A 21,559-nucleotide genomic window follows, 5' to 3' on the forward strand; every position below is an offset into this window, starting at 1 on the left:
ACTCTACCTGAATTGCTGCCGTATCACTATCGTGGTGTTCCATACTGAGTGACAATAAATGACTGAATCTAGGTCTCGTGTGACTGCGTGACTGCGTGACTGCAATCGTAATCATAAGATATCTAGCTAAATCCTTTGCCCGAGTGCTCGCTAGGTAGAACTACGTAATCAATTGCGTGAACTTCCCCGCCGTCAAACCCCTACCCCAAACAGAATTATACCGCGATCCCGGATGCACGGCCATTGCGGTCAAGTTTTATGGTAATATGCAGAGTAGAATTTATTGTGTTTCAAGGGCAAGTTTTTCCAGACTGTTATCTCGATAGGCCACGCGTCAGTATATACATTGTATCCTCAGAGTTGATCGCATCCTGTGCTCTAGAGTACTAGGTGGATCTTCACGTGACCCCCAAACTATTCAAAATCCGGGAAATGCAGAGAAGAAGAGAAAGAAGAAGCCATGTGGTCGGGATAGATAAACAAGTCGCTGCCAATTGTCGGGCCCTGCAGTAACTGATTGCGAAAGTGCAATAATTGTTTTATGATTGGACGGGTAAGTAAGGAGAAACGCCGTTAGAGCTATTTTAATAAATTCCCCAAGTGGCTGCATAAAGTAAGCCGGACACATTGCAACCCGGACCTATCCTTGGTGCTAGTAGAGTAGATGTGGGAGAAATACGACGAACTCCCGTCACCTCATCACCACCCAAGAAACCCAAGAACCACATCTAACGTGTACCTATCTCCTACCTACCACACCGACACAAAAGCGCCCTCGCATCATAACAGAAGCACGAATTAAACGAGGAATCCAATACCGGTCACTCCGACCGCGACAGCAAACATGTCCGACGAAAAGGATCTTCGGGCTGACGTCGATGTTAGTGCCAGTATTGAGGCACCGTCTACCTCGATGCCTACAAAGGAAACAGCGGAGACGAAGCATACTGAGATGGTTACGGGTTCAGTACCCGTAACTGTGAACGGGGATGCTTCTGACGACGAAGAGAGCTTCACTGAGGTCAAGATCTCAGATGTACACGAAGAGGATGAAGAAAAGGAGCAGGAAATCGAAGCTCCTCAACCTAAGCTTACACCAATAGCCGACATTCCCGTTGTTTTAGAACCCGCAGAGGAGGCAAAAGAAAAAAGGGATGAACACCTAGAGAAGGACAGCCCTGTCGAGTCCACGCCAGTATCGACGTCTCCTGTCGAGGAGTCTACAGAAAAGGTTGAAGAAACAGAATCACCCCCGGATGCACCGGAGAAGAACAGCCCCATTGAAGCTAAAGCAGCTGCACTGAAATCGTCGGAAGAAGCATCCACTTCATCTCCGGAGAAGTCCCCGCCTCCCACAGTCTCCGTCCCGGACATGCGGGACCGGGAGCTACCACCTCTTCCGAACCCACCACTTACCCCAAAAGCTGGAATTCCACTCCCAATCTCTACAGACCGACCAGTTCAGTCTGAAGCACGGACTGCCCCCCCACACCTATGCGCGAATCCTCAAAAAATGCACCTACCACGAGCTCTGCGCGAGTCACTTCCGCGTCACTAACTACGAATAATAGTGCAGGGCAGCCGTCATTATCATCGATGGTTTTTGTAGTCCAAGCACTCGAATCGATCGGCGCTTCAAAAGAAGGGAAGCGGAGAAAGTCTTTAGGAGAAAGTGTGCAGCGGGCTCTTACAGCTATCAGAGATGCAGCTCCCCAACTACCGCCGGATCCAGCAGTCGTATTTGAGCCATTACAGATAGCATGTACTGTCCAAAATACAGCTGTTGTTACTACTGCGCTGGATTGTATCGGGAAACTTATCAGCTACTCATACTTTTCAATACTACCGCCGGCACCCCCGGCGGAACCTGAAAGAGGAAATGAGAAGATGCCAGCGCCTGAAACGCCGCTCATTGAGAAAGCAATTGAAACTATCTGTGATTGTTTTCAGGGCGACACAACCCCAGATATGGTGCAGCTCCAGATTATCAAAGCCCTTCTAGCAGCAGTCCTGAACGACAAAGTAATTGTGCACGGCGCAGGCCTATTGAAGGCTGTCAGACAAACCTACAATATCTTTCTTCTTTCACGAAATAGCCCGAACCAAATGACAGCACAAGGAACATTAACACAGATGGTTCATACAGTGTTCGAGCGTGTCAAGATCCGGATTGCAATGAAGGAAGCAAATCTAGCTGCATCTGCTAATAGCGGCAATGAATCCCCAGCTGCGCCCAATAGACCCTCAAGCATAGATGGGGATAGTGTTGTCGGGGGCTCAGAGGTGCTGTCTTCAGCTGGAGGAGAAAAAGTCCCAGAGAAAATCACGCTGCAAAGTTTTGAGAACCGAAAATCGTTCGACGATGAGCGAATTGCTGACAATGCGCCGACTACCGTCACCCGTTCATCCTCGCACAGAAACGCTCAACCTTCAGGTTCTACAAGCGTAGAAGAAGACGAGGACGAAGTATTCACTAAAGATGCGTTTTTAGTTTTTAGAGCCATGTGTAAACTCTCCATCAAAACCCTACCAGCAGAGCAAGTTGCGGACTTGAAAAGCCATGGGATGAGAAGCAAACTGCTCAGTCTGCATTTGCTACATACAATACTTAAAAGCCATATGATCGTATTTGTGAGTCCGTTGAGCACAATACGCTCAAGTAGCAGTGCAGAAGCAACAGGATTTGTGCATGCCATTAAGCAGTATCTCTGCCTATCGCTCTCAAGGAATGCAGCGAGTGCGGTCGGATTAGTATTTGAGGTTTGCTGTGAGATATTTTGGCTATTAGTAGGAAGCATGAGGGTTATGCTGAAGGTTCGTTGAGAGTTCCAGGTGGAATATTTTCTCGCTTTTAAAGGGGTGGTGCTAATTATTGATACAAATAACAGAAAGAAATAGAGGTATTTTTGAAAGAAATTTACCTCAATATTCTTGACAACCGTCATAGTAGTGTTCAGCAAAAGCAATACCTTCTCAGTGTCCTAGAAAGAATCTGCTCAGATCCAAGGGCGCTTGTAGAAATCTATCTCAACTATGATTGTGACCGAACAGCACTTGATAACATGTTCCAACGCCTTATCGAACACCTTTCACGCATCACCACAACACAAGTCTCTATTACAGAACTTCAACAACAACAATACGGGGAAGAACGGAAGAAAAACGAAAACAACAAGCATCACGGGTTCTCACTCCCACCAAGCTTATCCACAGCAAACATCGCAGCTACACCTGCAAGTACTTTGGATCCAACGTTCCCTGTTGAGTATACGTTGAAAAGACAAAGTTTGGAGTGTTTGATAGCTGTGTTGCAGAGCTTAGTTACTTGGTCACAGAAAGGATTTGTAGATGTTTTACAGGAGAATGCAGGGAGGGAGAGCCAGGACGGGAGGGACAGCATGGATAACACCTATATTTCACCACGGCTGTCTACTGTCGGCACTCCAATCATAGGAACACCATACCCAGAACTTGAGAGGTCTGTTTCGTCGGTGGATGTGAACGAGATGGTGGATGACCCGAGTCAACTTGAGAAGGCTAAGCAAAGGAAGACTGCACTCGTCGAAGCAATCAAAAAATTCAACTTTAAGCCCAAACGAGGGATTAAAGCATTGGTGGAAGGTGGATTTATAGAGTCCGAAACACCGGCAAATATCGCCGAGTTCTTACTGAAGAACAATAACAGTTTGGACAAAAAGGTGATAGGTGAGTATCTTGGGGAGGGGGATCCTGAAAATATAGCAGCAATGCACGCATTCGTCGATCAAATGGACTTCGTTCGCATGCGTTTCGTCGATGCTCTCCGTCGCTTCCTCCAGTCCTTCCGTCTACCTGGAGAGGCCCAAAAAATCGATCGTTTCATGCTGAAATTTGCGGAACGTTACATCAGCGGGAATCCAAATGCCTTTGCGAATGCAGATACTGCGTATGTGTTGGCGTATTCGGTCATTCTATTAAACACAGATCAGCACAGCGCTAAGCTAAAGGGGCGAGCACGAATGACACCAGATGAGTTTGTGAAGAACAACCGTGGTATCAATGATAATGCCGATTTACCACCGGAGTACTTACTCGCAATTTACGAGGAGATCCGAAACAATGAGATTGTGCTCGAAGGCGAGAAGGAAAGGGAGGCCGCAAGGGGTGCAGCAATCATCGAGAGTGGTGGCGGGATTGTCGAGGGTATTGGAAGAGTTCTAGCAAACGCCGGAAGGGATCTAGAAAGAGAGGCCTACGTTCATGCGAGTGAGGAAATGGCGAACAAGACAGAACAATTGTTCAAGACACTACTCAAGGCGCAGAGAAAGAACGGAAGTAGGCCACAATTATCAAAATATATCGCGGCGTCTTCCTCAAAACACGTGGGACCAATGTTTGAAGTGACCTGGATGTCGATATTATCAGGGCTTTCAGGAGCGGCACAGGATAGCAACGAGACTGAGATGATAAAATTATGTATGGAGGGATTCAAGCTCGCTATTCGAGTAGCTTGCTTTTTCGATCTTGAGACACCGAGGATTGCATTTGTCACTGCGCTCGCGAAGTTTACACATCTCAACAATCTCAGCGAGATGAAGAGCAAGAACGTGGAGGCTCTCAAGGTCCTACTTGACGTCGCACAGACAGAAGGGAACCTCCTCAAGACCTCATGGAGAGATGTGTTGACTTGCATCTCCCAGCTCGAACGCTTCCAACTCATCTCATCTGGCGTTGACGAGGGCTCAGTTCCAGATGTCACGAAGGGCCGTATCATCCACCCCGATGCCAATAGCGACGCAAGATCTCGTTCCAGCATGCAATCCCAGCGCCCTATGCGTTCACGGCCTAGAACACAGACCAATACACACTATGTTGCCGAGGTAGCAGAGGAGAGCAGGAGTCGTGAAGTTATTATAGCTGTTGACAAGATCTTTGCCAACACCAGTAAATTGACGGGAGAGGCTATCGTTGATTTTGTAAGGGCATTGAGTGAGGTGTCTTGGCAAGAGATCCAAAGTTCTGGTCAGAGCGAGCATCCTAGAATGTTCAGTTTGCAAAAGCTAGTAGAAATCAGTTACTACAACATGGGGAGAATCAGGGTTGAGTGGAGTAACTTGTGGAATATCCTGGGAGAGCACTTCAATCAGGTTTGTCCCCCTAAAGCATTACCCGAGAGGAATTGTGCTCTTGAGATTGGAGTTAATAAAGAACATAGGTCGGATGTCATACAAATACTTCTGTGGTTTTTTTTGCATTGGATTCATTACGTCAACTATCCATGCGATTTTTGGAGATCGAGGAGCTCCCACACTTTAAGTTCCAGAAGGACTTTTTGAAGCCGTTTCAACATGTTATGGCGAACAACGCAGTTGTGCCAGTGAAAGATATGGTATTGAGGTGTCTCAGCCAGATGTTGCAGGCAAGAGGCGACAAAATCAAAAGTGGTTGGAGGACTATGTTTGGAACTTTTACATACGCGGCGAAGGAGAACTATGGTATGTTGTTTTCGCTCAACGATTTTCTAAATTATAATGGGTATGCTAAAAGTGATTGTGGTTTCACAGACCAAATTGTGAATCTGGCCTTCGATAGCGTCAGGAAGATTTATAGCACCAGATTTGGTGTTGTTGTCTCACAGGGCGGATTTACAGACATGATCGTCTGTCTCACTGAATTTGCGAAAAATCAACGGTTCCAGAAAATCTCACTGCAAGCAATTGAAACGTTGAAGGGTACAGTTCCGGATATGCTTTCATGTCCGGAATGCCCACTTTCGCAGACGAAGAAGCCTGCCGCGCTCGGCGACGAACTTAACCCAGCAATGATAAGAACTGTGAAGGAAGATCCAATGATCAAGTTCTGGTTCCCGGTCTTGTTTTCTTTCCATGACATTCTCATGACGGGTGAAGATCTGGAGGCGAGGACAAGAGCCCTAGGTTATCTTTTTGATATACTTGTGAAGTACGGTGGGGACTTCCCGACGGATTTCTGGGATACAATATGCCATGAGCTTTTATTCCCCATCTTCATGGTGCTGAAGAGTCGGAGCGAGATGGCACATTTTAGTACCCAGGAGGCAGTAGGCATGTGGTTGAGCACAACTATGATTCAGGCGTTACGAAACTTGATCGCGCTGTTCACCCACTATTTCGACTTGCTGGAGAGGATGCTTGACGGGTTTTTGGACCTTTTGGTGACTTGCATCTGCCAAGAGAACGATACAATCGCAAGGATAGGCAGCAGCTGCCTACAACAACTGATCTTACAAAGTGTGAAGAAGCTAAGACCAGAACACTGGACAAAAATTGTATCGGCGTTCGTTCAACTCTTTGAGATAACCACTGCAGACCAGCTCTTCTCGGCGGCAACACAAGGGAGCAGTGCCAGGTCAGTGAGCGGAGCTAACCAGAGCCCACCAAATGAGCCAAAGGGGGCCTTCAATGATGCAGTCATGGAAGAGGATGCGGACGGAGAGAATGCGCTGAAGATTAACGGACTGTCGACACCTATGCTGGGCGACGATAGTTCTGATACTTCACCCGAAGGTCGAAACGCCCAGAACATCGATCTCGAAGACTACCGCCCTCAGCAAATGACTCAGCAGCCTGTAGTTACAGCCGCAAGGAGGAGGTTTTTCAACAAGATCATCACGAAATGTGTTTTGCAACTCCTTATGATTGAGACTGTCTCGGAACTATTCTCGAACGATGCTGTGTATAGTGAAATCCCAAGTACGGAGTTATTGAGGCTGATGGGAGTATTGAAGAAGAGCTTTACGTTCGCAAGAAGATTCAATAGCGATAAGGAGTTGCGCATGAAACTGTGGAGGGAAGGGTTTATGAAACAGCCACCGAATCTGTTGAAGCAGGAGAGCGGGAGTGCCTCAACTTATGTCAGTATCTTGTTGAGGATGTATCATGATGATCAACGAGAAAGGAGAGAGAGTCGGGGTGCCATTGAGTCGGCGTTGATTCCGTATGTTTAACCCTCCAATCACCATTGCATAGAAATATACTAATAATAATTTAACGCAGGCTTTGTGTGGACATCCTTCGCAGTTATACAATTCTCGACGAAGAGACTCAGCAGCGAAATGTTATCGCTTGGCGACCAGTGGTAGTAGATGTGATGGAGGGGTACACAAATTTTCCAGAGAGGGACTTCGACAGGCACATTGACACATTCTACCCACTTGCCGTGGAAATGTTGAACAGAGAGCCTGGACCAGATGTGAGGATTGCACTGCAGAATCTCTTGAGAAGAGTAGGAGAAGTAAAGAGGATGGGGATTATGGGGCGTGGTAGAGTAAGAGATAGGAGGATGAGTGATATGAGTGGGATGAACGTACGGAGGACACCCTAAAATGATACTTTACTTTCTTTTATCTTTTTTATTTTTATTTCTTTCCTTCATAGAGTTATTTCCTCTTTAAACGACTTATTGGACTTGGAGCAATGTGGTGTTTCTGGGTGGAAAAGTCTTGTTATGTTGTTTTTAGCTTGCATATTCCTTTTCGCCTTGTACTAATTTAGGTAGGGGTTTTCTTATTTTATTTTGTTTTATCAGAAAATGTAATCTGTAGCTAGTACCTGCTTAATCTTTCAATCTAGACAGACTTGCATTGGCTAGTCAAGATGCTTCTGCAGAGTGGCGGATAAGAACATAGGTATGTGGCTAAGAGCAAATAATAAAAAGGAGAACACAAAATCTAAGACTCGAATCACTAGAATTTAGGGCTTGTACATAAGAAAGATTTATTAATCTTAAACAGCCGTTGATTTAGCTCATTCGACGTACTTTAGAAGAGCTATATGAATACTCGTAAACTAAAAAGGTAATAGGCATGTTTTTACACTGTTTCCCTCAACACATTACTGCCTAACCCCCATCCTCTCCTCCCTGGTCTTCTGCCTCACTCTCTGGTCCACCGCGACCAGAACCTTCTGCAGACTCTCCTGGAAGCTGTTGCTAGCCTCGCTCTTGGTATCCTGAGCCTTTTTGAATTCGTCGTAGAGGATGAGATCATCAGTTGTGAGCTTGATTGGGGTTGGTTTGCGGCGGAGCATTTTGTGTTTTTGTTTTTTGTTTTGCTTCGGAGGTGTTTATGTGGTTGTTGTGCAACTACCACTGGAATGAGCTTGGATACACTGAACAAACGGACTCCACACCACACTTACCAGACTGGTATATGCGATTTTCAAAACTCTTACTAGCACCCAGAAGATAAGATGCCCAACGATGAAAGGTGAGCGACTCGCAACGATAGTGGTAGGCAATGTCAGCAGTGGGGAAGGGGAGGCCGGAAGAGGGTGTGGTCGTCGTAGTGCTTGCTGACGCGCGTGGTGTGTTGCAATAGTTCCTTGACGACCACTCAACGCGAGATCCTAACAGAGCTTCAGAAGATCTTGATGACAGTAGACCAATTGTAAGAAACCATCAGTTCTGTTTTTTCTTTCTTTTTCCGCGCTTTGTTCTTGTTTCCTTCTACTTACCATGACCTTGAAGGAACGATTCGTTACTCAAGACGATAGCGCTAGCGAAGGAAGGTGGGGAGATGCGGCGCCTGCAGAAGGAGGTTATCACTACTGGCGGAAAGGTCTTTGGAGATGCGCTGGGCAAAGATGGACTGGATGTGGCCGATAATATGGAAGAGGATTGATTGTGCACAATAAATTCTTTCTATGTAGACTGTATATAATGTTTTCCCTGTGCAGCGATCCCACGTTAAGCCCACCCATTTAATGAGGGCACTCAAATTTCACAATTATCGGTGGTACTGCATTTTCTAACGAGTGATATAACGTGAAGACAACGCAGGCAGAGGTGTAGTACCGGAAAACAGTCCTTTATGGGAACATAACACTATGATTATGAAGTCTTATTTTACATAGCCAGAGATATGATCTGGTGTGTGGTGTGCCTTGCAGAACCTAGTCTGAGCTCATAACTGCGGCCCCGAGAAAGCTGAAATTTTAGGCTCCGTTTGGACGAGGAAAGAAATGATAATGCGCCTGAAAGAAGAAGGTCCGTAACTGACCTGAGACAGATAAGTCATTATTTCTCGGCCTGATGAAGTTCGGAAGACAAAATTATCAGGCCCCGCAACATTGAGGATCGGATCCAGGTATCATCAGAGAGGACTCTTTACTAAGCCCCAATAATTACCTCTCGATGCAATTATTTGAAAGCCACCAAAACCTCATTGTCCTTAACTCGTCCGAACACCACATTACAGAGCTTTCCTCCTGCTTCATTGTTCTACCATACAAATCTGCAACAATTCGGGCGGTCCGAACAGAGCCTTAGCCATAACTAATTGGGATATGTACATGTAGTTAAGTACGGTACATGCGTTTAGTAAATACAAACGTACCCTAAAAAGCCATCCATCATAACTAATATGGTATGCAAAACTAACCCTTGTGTACTTAATGCGCCATACAATATTCGCATACTGACCTACAAATGCTAATAAACCCACCCACAAGATTTAGAGTATGAAGTATGCCCTAAAATAAATAACGGCGAAGCCTGCCAATAACATCTATCTTCGGGTCAACCTTTAGGCCGTAGGCGAGAGCATACTAAGCTCAGCCTTATAGTTAAGGACGCGTCGATCTCCAAAGACTTGGCGTAGCCTTTGATTTATCCGAAGATCGCTTATTGGATGATTCATTCTATATTTTTTCCAGCAAACTTCAAAACCCAATCATGGATCTAAAAATTATGTCATCTCAAAAGTAGAGAGCTACTAGAAACCTATGTGTGTATAAGTTTAAATAGATTTATGTGGACCACTATTCCATAGCCACATATAGTCTAAATAGTTTACTCTTTGCGGAGCAACATTTCGCCGAATAGACGAAGTTGTTGCTGAAAACGCCAATAGTACTGCAGATTTGGTCGCGTCACTCATCTTCATAGATGTAAACCACTATAATTCTTAAAGAATTTAAAACTGGTAGTGATCAGTATTTCTAGTTTCTTTTTGGGCGGGGCATTATCTCACCGAGTAGACGAAGGGAGGCTGAGGACCTCTTAATCGTAATTCGAATATAAGAATGATTGCGAAGCTCCTTAATTACTGTATATTCAATCTCTATAATTCAAGCCATACATCTAGAGCAATTTTCCTCCTTTCCTACTTTCTCATATAACTAAACTTCCTTTCTTTACTTTGAAATGTCTTATGCAAGTGAAAACACTTTTCTTCGTGGCTACAGAGCAACTTACAAAACCCTCGGGTTTTACAGAGGTTATAATTTCCCTCTATGTATGTTCTATCCATAACCTCGTATATACCGCATCAAATCAAATCTAATGCAATCAGGGTTCGTGTTCGGTGGAGCTTTACTCGGCTTCTCGCTTTCCAGACTTGGATATCTAGATATAGCGGGGACCTTTTCGAAGGAAGCCAGTCCGGGGGAATGGTTTTGGTACCGGCATGGTGTTGATAGAAGTTAGTTATTTAGTCTTTTACATTAGAATCAACGCAAAGCTGACAGCTGAATTAGTTGGTATCACGATACACCTAGCAGCAATTCTACCCTGCGGCATCCTATCAGTGTTCCAATTCGTCCCCATTATACGCCATGTTAGCCCCCCCCCTCTTCCCTTCATATTTAGACCTGGATCGTAACTCATATAAACAGAAAGCCTTGATAATACATCGTATTGATGGGTACATCATCCTCATCCTTTTATGGATCGCTACAGCTGGTGCACTCATGATAGCCCGTCGTGCATTCGGCGGAGATCCTATAACTCAGGCTGGGACATATTTTTTGTCCTTTATAACACTTGTGGCTTCGTCTATGGCATACTATAACATCAAGAGGCTACAGATTGACCAGCACAGGAACTGGATGATCAGAGCCATGGTTTATGTTAGTAACCTTGGAACGGTTGCAATTTAGCTAGACTGAGCTGACTATATATGCAATAGATGTCGAGTATTATAACGCTCCGCCTTGTGATGGTGATTGGCGCGAAAATCATCACCAGTATCAATTCATACTACAGGGTGAGTCGCAGAGTCAATCCACAAAAGTTGGCGAAGATCTAACCTTATTCCTTACCTTAGCTTATGCGTTGCGACGAAGTCGCCTTTATCATGGACGACGTCTCTCGGTTCGCAGAATCCTATCCTACCTGCTTGACTGATGCCAATTATGGCTATGTTGCTGTTCAAGCGTCGTTCAAGTCCGGATCTTCACCCGAGAAGATCGGTGCTGCGTTCCGGTTGACCTTTGGGATGGGAATGTGGGTTGCTATCTTAGTTCATGTTATTGGGGTAGAGATATATGTAGGCCCTCCATGTTTAATTAGCTTTGTTGGGAGTTGTTATGATACTAACATTGCTAAAGATTCGATTGACACCTGCTGAATCTGAGAGGTTGAGAGGAGTGGCATACGAGAAGCAGCTGAAAGCAGGACTGACTCCTGCTGGGAGTGCGGGGCTTACGACAGATGTTTGGGGAGACGCAGTTTGGGCGCCGAAGAAGAGTGCGGACGCGGAATCTGTACCGCCCCAAATGTTGGGTCATGACCAGTAAATAGGTGGTTATTGGAAGTTATAGATTTTGGTGGTTTTAAAGTTTGGCGTGATATTACATGTACTGAGATATAGTAGCCGTACATACTTACATGTATATGTAGTTTATAGAAGTCATATGTCCTATATTTATGTTATTTGTGGCTTTTAACCACATCCACAACCCCCACCCCCCTCATCCCGCTCACTCATATGATTGAAACGTTCGGACAAGACTGGCTTCAAGGTTGTAAGCCAAAGATCAATAAACCCCCAGACTATTATTAAAGCAGAAACTTTATTTAAAGTCAAATTTCAAAAGGTTTCTCTTGGGCGTTAGCTCAACTCCGTACGCGTTGTGTGTTCTACAATAACCTCCAGGCTTCAAACAATTAATGAATTACCAATGAATCAATTTTCTAGGCGTTCTGAACCTTGCCGAGTGATATATAATGATTACTCCGGACTAAACCAAATCTGGCTTAGGAAGAGAGCATAACCGGTAAATTCGTTGGTTTTTGACGTTTCTAATTTAGTTTATAAATTTTTTTCTTCAGTTGCCGTCATGGTAGTTTCTTTGAAAGTCCTTATATACATACATGTAGTATTCTCGCTGCAATTACATCTAGTACGTACATGGCGCTTGAGGCTGTGCTACCGGCTTCAAGCAACAGCTTTTGTGAATTACATCTTAGTACGAATGAAAACCTCACACTACTAACACCTTTTAAATTTTATATAGCTCCACATTTTCATACAGTGCAGTCAAGTCAAGGCTGACATCTAGTTACGCCCGAACTATTGAGGTATCTAGAACACCCCTTCCTCCGTGTCAAAAAATTTCGAACTCCAAATTCCATCCATCAATCTGATATAATGCTGGTGAAATGATACATTTGGTTGTCAAAACAACCGGCAGAGTGCCACAAAAAAAAATCCCATAACTCCAAGAATTCAAGGTCCCATAAAACTAGAAAACAAGAAGAACCAATAACTACCACACCACAAGCAAGGAAAGACATTACTAATTACGTCACTAGTTCATAAGAATGATACGCCTCACCCCTACCAGTTCCAGGTACGGTTCGCAGCATTGAATACAGGGGGTTTCCACTGTAGAAGTTCAGGATCAAGCGTGCGTTTGCCTTTAATCTTCTGTTTTTCTCTCTGTTTCTCCTTCTGTGCTAGGATTGCATCGGTGAGACAGATAACATGTTGCCCTTTCTAAAGAGATGTCAGAAAAAAACACAAAAAAGGTTGAAAGGAACGTGATTATGGATAACCAACATAGTACTTGAGCATATTGAGATTCTGCAGTGTATGAATAACATCTTGGGTGGTCATCGCGCTCGAACTGGCCAGTTCATCAATAGTTGTCTCTCCTTTAACAAGCATGAGCTGATCCACGATAGTGTCCTGCCAGAATGCACGATAACTCAACAACCCCAAATCCGAAAGCGGCTTTTCGGGAGACCCAAGTTTTCCTTCCCTTTTCGAGAGTTCGTAAGAGAATGCGATCAGAAGTTTTCCATAACCATGACGCTGGTATTGTGGTAGGGTAAGAATACAAGCTACATTATACCCCTCTGCGGATTCCTTTTCTTTAGAAAAGTACCCAATTAGATGGCATCCATACTCATCCCGAGTTGTCATGCAATAGAAGAGGAAAGGGTCAACATCGTAATAGAGCGTCTTGTGGTCTAAAAAGCATTTAGACAACAAACATAGATTTCGACACCATGTGCGTTGCCGTCGACCATCAATTTCGAAAAATGAGACATTTGCATCGCGATAAATCTCATTTCCTGGGGGATGAAATAATGTGCACTTCCCCCTGTGGCGTTCAAACCGACGAGGCTCTCCAAAGTACGAAAGGCAGAACTCGCAAATATACACAGTTTCTTCCTCTGTGTATTCTATTGGATAAGGTGAAAAATACCAAGGCTCAACTTCATATTTTCCCATCTGAAGTTTTGACAAGTTACGGACACGGGAAATCTCGTGGGCAGACTGTGTCATCGAGCCAGACGTTCGAAGCTTTTCAATTTCATGCTCCTTTGAAAAGGTATCAGGTTGTTGGGCAATCGCGTTCCCTTGTTTTGCAGCAGCAGCTCGAGCCGCCGCAACCTCAGATGATATTTCCGGCTCCTCATCTTCTGCACCAGGAGTACCAGTATCGCCCACAGTTTCTGATTGTATAACCAGCGAATCGTCATTCTCTTGAACAATTGATGCATTTCTCCCCCTGTTTTTTGGTGCTTTTTGTCCAACAGTAGGTGTGCCGGGACCTAGGCTGTCTCGTCTCGCTCGCTTCGGTGCACGTGACGCGGTGTCACGTGGCGTAGTAGCTTTCCCATTCTTTTCAGTCTTTGCGACCTTTTTCTCGGGGCGAGGCCACTCGACCTCGCGCTTAAGATCGAGGCGTGTTGCGGGAACCCATTCGTCAAGTCGTTTATTGAATTCATCGTAGTGAATGTAGTAGTATGGCTCGCCTTTGCGGGTCTGAATTGACAAGATCTCGGCCCAACGATGTTCCTTAGAACTCTCATGGTAAACGTAAAGCTTAACACCTATGCTAATTCAATGTCAGAAAAACGTTTAGACCATCGCGTTTGGATAAAAATGAGGAACACAGGAGAGACTACCGGAGAGTAGCGAGAGTGGCAATCGATTTCTCGCCGGTTTCGACAACTGGGGTGCCGGCGTCAGCGCTGGTATCGCGTACAGGCATCATGTATTACTGTGGCAATTATAATACGGTATTTGTAGGTGAGTATATGCCAGGTTTGTGGTGATAATCCTCTTGACAGTTGGGGGTTGAATCTCATAAAGATGAGGTGACGTTGAAAGCTTGGATACGTAAGCGGTGCACTAATACAAATCGGGCTGTATTGATTGTTACACAGATTAGGGTCGATCATGCGTTGGGAGTAGAAGCATCTATCACTCACTCATCTTCACCAGCTTATGTATGTAAGTATTAAATTTTGATTCCCGAAAACTAAGATAATACCTTATGAATATGCTTAAATCAATCCCCGTTGGAAAGTTCAGGCATCCATGGAAAACCATATCTTGGCGCGGATATGTTGGTTTTTTTGTTTTTGTTTTTGTTTAATTCATTAATTGTATACGGATATGTTGGTTGAGTGTAGGGCAATCAAGTCACATCTTTCATTTCGTACTCTTGCTCCAATTTTCAGAAAAAGAATTTGAGACTGCCTGATATATATGTACTTGATGATAAGTCGATTCGCTGGGGGGTTCATGACCAGTTTACCCAGAGGAACATATAAGGAAAATTATCAAGATCTATTTTTCATGACAGCCCATTTTATCTGATCGGGTTGGAATTATCCCGATCATACGGCTCCATCATATCCGTGCTCTGCCATCCCTGTTGATATCTGAATATAACCATCTTCCATGACTAGCTCATTCATATCAGAATACCTCTATCAAAGTAGCCCGATAACACGGCTATCGTCCCAGTGACTCGCAACCTACATTTTTAATAACAAATATAAAAAGGGGGGAGGGAATAGTACCTGATTTAAGAGGATGGAGATATAAGTGAGAAAAGAACCGAAAAACACGAAAGGGAATGGGAAAAAGAGAAAAAAGAATTCAACGCCGTTTCCGATTCATGCTATGCCCTTGCGAAACAAAAAAAAAAACCCCCATCCCCCTAGTAAACAACCCGCGCCCAGACAGGAAGTGAAACGAAATAGTAACAGTATACAAAAAAAACCTCTGTAATGATACATCTGCAGGAAAACGAAGAACTAAAAATCCGTAGACTTACCAAAAAGACTAGACATCAAAGAAGAGAAATATGTCGCGAGAGATTGAAGGTTCAAATTGACAGCAGTAATGGAAAACTTTGGATTTCAAAAAAAAAGTAAAAGACCCTATGTGATATCAATCAAGAAGACCTCGACGTTCCATTTGCAAGCGGATTTTTAAGCTTTAAAACAATCTTAGGGGCCTTGGGATGCGATTGTCGGGGCGTGGAATTATTGGAGGAAGATGCCTTGGGTGTAGCGGACGGTCTGGGGGCGCCTGATGGTTTCGGGGTGGACTTTGGGGTAGATTTCGGAGCCGACTTAGAGATCGACGGTGTCCTCTCTATATTGGGCCTAGAATCCTTGGTCTTTCTCCCTATTGGAGTACCGTTGACCCTCGGCTTCGGCGTTGTGATGAGTTTGAGTGGTTTTAATTGCACAGGCGGCGGCGGCGGCGGCGGCAGTGGCTTTGCTGCGAGGTCATATGACCACTTAAATCTCAATACAGCCTAGTAAGGTGTGTTAACAAGCGGTATCTACTATTGATTATGACCACCGTTAAACAAACCTTTCCTATATGTTCACACCTAAGATGGCGCGGACGTTTCATCACGACAATGAGCGAATCCTTCGTAGAGTATAGAAGTCTACAAATATCTATTAAGTCACGCAGCTCAAGTAATCCAATGTCTTGAGACCTAAACCACAAGCAAATAGTCAGCTCAGACTCAAACATTCTCGACGGGAGTTCACTAACGTGCATGCTTTCCAGAGGCTCTCTTTCAAAACCTTGTCCTCTCCAATTTCCTTCTTCAAAGAGGCAATCGCGCCAGAAATAGTCTCTCGGGCAAGTTCATCCTTACGTGAGCTCGAAGAGTCCCCCCCGTCCTCAATTATCATCATCTCGCCTAACTCCATATCCGGTTCGTCTTTGACTTTTGATTTGTCGTCGCCGGTAGCTATCATTCCCAACCCCTTCACAAGGGCGCTATAAACACGCTTGCGGATATAGGCTGAGGGATCCGTTCCGATAACCTTGCATATATACTCGACTAATACAGGGGTACGGAGAGCGCCAAGATCAATCATGCAGTCAAAAGCTTTTGCTCGAAGAGTTTCCAGTGTGCCTTCTCTAGTGTAAGACATGAAAAGCTCCATCTTAGCATCCTTCACACGTAATAAAGTCAAGTCTCTCCGAATCTATAATTAACGTTAACTACCACAGATCCCGTCTTCATAGACTCTAGTTTTACCTCTAAAGAAACCTCAGAAACAATGTTCTGATAAGTCGGCTGCCACTGATCCATACGTTGATACCTTAAAATTTCTCTAATAGCAGCTTCCTGCGTAGCCGCAGCCTCGTCGTCCTCAAATTCATAGTGGTGGCCAAATTCACCTCCAGCATTCTTTGTCAATGTGAGGGTGTTAGCTAACGCTTTCATAAGATTCGCCACATAATGGCAGTCATCAAACTTTTTTTATAGTTAGCGCACTATGAAAAACTCTCATATACTAGGGGGGGCTTACGTTATTATTAGAATTGTCATTGTACCTAAGTACGTCCAGTAGCCATTTTTGCGCGCTTGTTGGGCAAGCCCCCGAAAGATTCCTGATCCGTGACATTGATGTTGGTATTGCTTTCTGCACGTAATACGAGGTGAAGTCCGTGAAATCATTACTTCTGGGTATCGCTGATCCTGGGAAACAGAAAAACTCCTGGAATGCCTTCATAAGGTGAAACTGTCCCACCCATGCCAAGTCGGCAGTAGCACACTATATTTCGTTAGCTAGGCGGCCCCAAGACTCGCTAAAATTAACACACCTTAGATAATGCGAGCGCAGCTTCCGTGCGTATACCATGATAATATCGTCGATCCATCAATGTCCTTACTAGAATTGAGGATATTAAAGCGGACTCTTTTATGCTTGCAAGATGCTGCAACGCCTATAGCAAAATATGTTAATCCCATACACTATTGAATACTTTCAGAAATTATACCTCATACTGAGCAATAACGTCCCTGTCTTGCTGTAGCTGGGAAAGAAACATATAGTCCGGCTGCCCAACTTTAAGGGTGCAGATCCACTCAAAATCAGCATCCATACGAATCCACTCAAATGACTCTTGTGCCATCTTATCCTCGTCCTCTTTCGACCAATCTTCTAACCTCCAATCATCTACCTCCTCTTCACTCTGTAGCACATCGCCCAAACAATAGAGTAGTACATCATCATTCTGTGCATCAATACTGATATCAACGCCAGCACCAGCAGCAGCCCTTTCTTTCTGTCGCCGAGAACGCTTGAGCCTTTTATACTTCGTGTTGTAAGGGATATCAAGTTTTGTATATGTATCTTTAATGTCGACAACATGTTCGTAAGGCGTTCCATCCGCCTCGTGGATTCGAATGGTCATTGGGCCAGTGAACAAGGGCAATGGAGGCCCCACTGCTATATGTCGGACATGCTCTTGAGCATCATTAAAGAAGCTTTCTGCCGTTACTTTGTGATGTGTTGGGGTTTCTGTCGCTTGAACTTGTCGGATTCCCATTTCCACGATCATACGCTTCTTATTGAACCTTTGCGAAACCTCAAACCGTGGATATCCTGATCCATAAACCCACTGCTGAAAAAAGGGGTCTAATTTAGTGTGGCTGCTCTTCTCACACACTCGAATAAAGTGCTTGGTACTCATGAGTCCGTTCTTCAGCTCGCCTGCCACTGCCCCTAGGAATGTCTTCCGAACCACACGGTGCAAAACCATGGAAGAACTGACTTTCCACAGTCTCTTCTCAAGGATCGTCAAAACTACAGGAGCCTTAAGCTTGATGAAATCCAAACATCCCTGATCAATTGGAACCGCAAATCCCGCAGCGTAAAGCGATGGACGCCCAATATCCAGCTCACATATTTTTTCCGCGTCCCTTTTGAGTCTGAAACGGTATTCATTGTTGCCCATCAATGTCTTCAGAAAGCATCCAGTCATCCAGTACGCAATCCCGATAATAACCCAAGTGTCTTGCCAATCCTTCGGTACCACTTGCACCCCAGACCATTGTGTTGCCAGGGCATATGTGAGTTTCCGAGTAACCGGCCAAATTGGATCGATTACATGCTCCGGGAAAAGTAAGCGGTTACTGCATATAACTAACGAAGCTGATTCTGTAGTATCCATTGCTAAATCATCAACGAAACAAACTTTGAACGCCTGGAAGACATATTGTCCGAATTCCTTGAAAATATAATCTAAAGCCTGCTAAATGTTAGCCAAAATAAAGGGGGGAAAGAGTGAGGCACATTCCCAGGAAATACCTTTGGGATGAACATGCAGGTGTTCCTAAGATCTGGCTCTCTCCCTGGAAGACAATACCCTAGCACATCAACGCTCATAGATCCCATAGCCTCTTCGGTTTCTACATCTCGATACTCTGAAAGATTGACACGTTCAAAGGGACCGGCTGCAATCGAGATATGTTGTGGGGCTACTGCTTGAAGTTGCTCAAACTTTAAAGTCTTTTTCCATGGCTCGGTAGGATGGGTTTCCTTCGTACCGTCAGTAGAATATTCAAGTAGATTTATTGAATTCCAACAAACCTCGTCCTTATAGTTGCCGCTACAAACAACTGTCATATCAAGATCCCCATCTTCATCTGCTACGTCTTCCGTACTCATTTCGTCTGGAGACTCGTGAGTCCCATTAACGCCGTTGATTCCATTAGTGACAGGGCCATTTCCATTCACCTGTGGCGATGGCGATTGAGATGATGTCTTTTCAATGTCCCCGATGGTTTTCGGTACCGTCACCTCAATCTCCCATGTCCACCTCTCGTGAATCCCATCAAGAGTTGGGAAAAGACAACATGCAGATCCTGGTAGAGGGGTATGGGTAGTATAGGCATGAGGGTATCGCAGATCACCGGCATCACAGCCCACAAAGGTGAACCCATCACGAACATGTTCAATTACATATTCGATCCTTACTTTTAACGAGCTGAATATGAAAGATGTATCTGATCTGGGCAGGGCAGGGGTCATAGCTCCATTTGAGGCAATGTCTGGAGATTCCCGTTTGGTACCAGGATTACTTCGCCCAACAGGGGGTTTTGAGCGCTAGCACTAAGGGGATCCTGCACTCGAACTTGTAAGCAAATCAAATACTTCCAATCATATGAGGCCTTTAACAAGGCAGGAAAAGAACTCACAACTGATTCTATCTTAACCTTCGGAGGTAAATGAATAACCAATTCATGCTCCGGAGGATCACTGAGCGCCGGGTCAAGTTTTTTCATAAGTTGATGATGCTGATGTACTGTAGCGGTATCGTGGATTTTGAAGCTGCTATACGGTTCCTTATAGGTTAACGATGGGGACTTCCCATTGACAAGGCATTTTGTAATTTCTATGATTTTACAAGAAGATTAGTTGACCGCTGTGAGAGTCACTTTGCTGCCCAAGATAATACGTACTGCATTGTCTGCAGTTCAGTCGGAGTTGCTTTAAAGTAGCCTCTGTCGGATTAATGGTAATCTCCGTCCAGCCCTATTTACGCGTGTATATCAGCACAGAGATCCCTGCGGGGGCCTAGATGCAGAGATTTCATACCTTCAGGCTTTTGTTCGCGAAATTTATATCTAATCCAACCTTTTGGTGACCTGTGCAAAACTGTCAGCCACATAACGATGGGAAACAGAACGTGAATCGGAAAACTTATATATTAAACCCGCGATTATAAACTACTTGTGGCGGGGGTGGCGCCTGTGCTTGTGGTTGGGATTGGCTATGTTGCGATGACTGCGAATAGTGCTGCGATGACTGCGCAAATATAGGCACCTCCGTAGCTGCCGGCATCTTGTCAAATTATTCAATAAAAGTAAAATGAAGCTTGTTAAAGATACTGAAGTAGAGGTGGCGTAGTGGGGAGTAGTTCAGTGAAGTTGTGCGATCGAGACACGCAAAAAACGTAGAAAATTTCGGCGTCCTTTTTGTGTCGTCCCTTCTATGCCAGCAAGAGCACGGTCTTCATCCTATTTTGGCTCCCCTCCCCAAAAAATTCTTTCACGGAACAAGCTAGGTTCCCTCCCTTTTTTCAAAAAAAAGCCCCCTCTCTTCTTTTGACCCTAAAAGCCCCTCCTGTGTATTCCGCAACCTATCCTTCTGAGCCCCTCCAGCCAGCGATCTCGAGCCTCTCAAGCTTGCCAAAGATACCAAAAGCTCCTCTAGCAATCGTTGCGCACGTATGTTTGAACTGTCGCGGTTGTTGTTCTGCTTTTTCGTTTCTAATGTTGTTGAAATTCCAAAGCAATCACGGTTCGAAACGCTCGTCGAGTCCCCGGTGGTGATGGCACGAGCGACGCGGCGGAATAAAGGGGTTTGAGGAGGGATACAGAGGCGGACTACCGAAGGCGAAGACGTGTCCTGTCGAGAGGTATCTCAGTGAATGGTAGATTGAGGCTTGTCGTGCCTGAGAACTAACGGTGGTTGTTGGAGTCAGCGATGATTGAGCGTCATTATCTATGGGGCTGCACAGGCGTCGAGACAGAAAGGCGTGAAGTCGGCTAGTGTAGCTGTTCTAGCCGCATGTGGCTTCAGGTCTTGGCATATCGCACATAGCAATGCGAACCAGAAATCTGCAGGAAAATGCTTCCCCAACATAGCACCTACATACGTCTCTACTGCAACCAATAAACAGCACCGCCCTTTGGGGGGGAGGGGGGGAGGGGGAGGGGCACGTGAGAATCCCTCTTCTTTGTATATGTATACCTACCGCTACCGAATAATTCTCGGCTGGAGACGAGAACAAGCTGCAGAAGCAAACAGAGACCCACGCATGACATGCAGACTGTCTACATTGAAACGCCATATATAGATTACAGTCTGCTAGCACTTCATTCTCGACAATAACATCCCGATATACATAATATACAGTATTGTGAAAATACAGCGGAAGCTGATGGTAAAAATACACTGCATGACACGCCATGCCACCAGAAAAACTAAATTCGCAAGTGCCAGAGATAGAGAACCAGAGAGAAGAGAGTAAAAAAGAAAAGCCCATACCCACGACGATCCCAATAGACAAAGTAGAATAAAAATAAGAAATGATACGAACAATGAATTTCCCAGAAGCTTACTAGGGAGGTAAGACACGGATGAGAAAGAATATAAAATAGGGATGGAGATAAAAGACCCGAGAAAAAGATACCATAATACACCACCTCCCGGAAAACCGCAATATGAGAAGGAAAAAAGGAAAAAATTAACA

At 44.8% G+C, this 21,559-nt stretch overlaps 5 protein-coding genes across 5 annotated transcripts; 3 read left to right on the plus strand and 2 right to left on the minus strand.

The window, feature by feature from the left end:
* Positions 1-844: 844 nt before the first annotated feature.
* LAJ45_04487 (uncharacterized protein) lies at positions 845-7,295 on the plus strand (the record flags this gene model as incomplete). The annotated part of the gene is made up of 7 exons (XM_046114067.1): positions 845-1,464; positions 1,572-2,814; positions 2,889-5,126; positions 5,195-5,474; positions 5,544-6,954; positions 7,014-7,242; positions 7,290-7,295. The coding sequence occupies 7 exons, from the start codon at positions 845-847 to the stop codon at positions 7,293-7,295; spliced, it is 6,027 nt and encodes a 2,008-aa protein (XP_045972589.1).
* A 912-nt stretch (positions 7,296-8,207) lies between these two features.
* On the plus strand, positions 8,208-8,638 carry LAJ45_04488 (uncharacterized protein; the record flags this gene model as incomplete). Its single annotated transcript, XM_046114068.1, has 3 exons — positions 8,208-8,224; positions 8,336-8,404; positions 8,485-8,638. The coding sequence occupies 3 exons, from the start codon at positions 8,208-8,210 to the stop codon at positions 8,636-8,638; spliced, it is 240 nt and encodes a 79-aa protein (XP_045972590.1).
* Positions 8,639-10,793: 2,155 nt separating this feature from the next.
* Positions 10,794-11,534, plus strand: LAJ45_04489 (uncharacterized protein; the record flags this gene model as incomplete). Its single annotated transcript, XM_046114069.1, has 4 exons — positions 10,794-10,865; positions 10,925-11,002; positions 11,063-11,272; positions 11,346-11,534. The coding sequence occupies 4 exons, from the start codon at positions 10,794-10,796 to the stop codon at positions 11,532-11,534; spliced, it is 549 nt and encodes a 182-aa protein (XP_045972591.1).
* Positions 11,535-12,577: 1,043 nt separating this feature from the next.
* Positions 12,578-14,243, minus strand: LAJ45_04490 (uncharacterized protein; the record flags this gene model as incomplete). Its single annotated transcript, XM_046114070.1, has 3 exons — positions 12,578-12,736; positions 12,800-14,087; positions 14,158-14,243. The coding sequence occupies 3 exons, from the start codon at positions 14,241-14,243 to the stop codon at positions 12,578-12,580; spliced, it is 1,533 nt and encodes a 510-aa protein (XP_045972592.1).
* A 1,194-nt stretch (positions 14,244-15,437) lies between these two features.
* On the minus strand, positions 15,438-20,949 carry LAJ45_04491 (uncharacterized protein; the record flags this gene model as incomplete). The annotated part of the gene is made up of 16 exons (XM_046114071.1): positions 15,438-15,806; positions 15,866-15,995; positions 16,055-16,497; positions 16,551-16,769; positions 16,825-17,070; positions 17,120-17,242; positions 17,297-18,550; positions 18,610-18,840; positions 18,892-19,352; positions 19,415-19,424; positions 19,500-19,696; positions 19,764-19,836; positions 19,900-19,949; positions 20,532-20,712; positions 20,771-20,861; positions 20,918-20,949. The coding sequence occupies 16 exons, from the start codon at positions 20,947-20,949 to the stop codon at positions 15,438-15,440; spliced, it is 4,110 nt and encodes a 1,369-aa protein (XP_045972593.1).
* Between the last annotated feature and the right edge of the window lie 610 nt (positions 20,950-21,559).

Source organism: Morchella importuna, assembly GCF_003444635.1.
Source record: "Morchella importuna strain M04M26 chromosome Unknown Morimp01GS011, whole genome shotgun sequence".
NCBI classification, from domain to species: Eukaryota; Fungi; Ascomycota; class Pezizomycetes; order Pezizales; family Morchellaceae; genus Morchella; species Morchella importuna.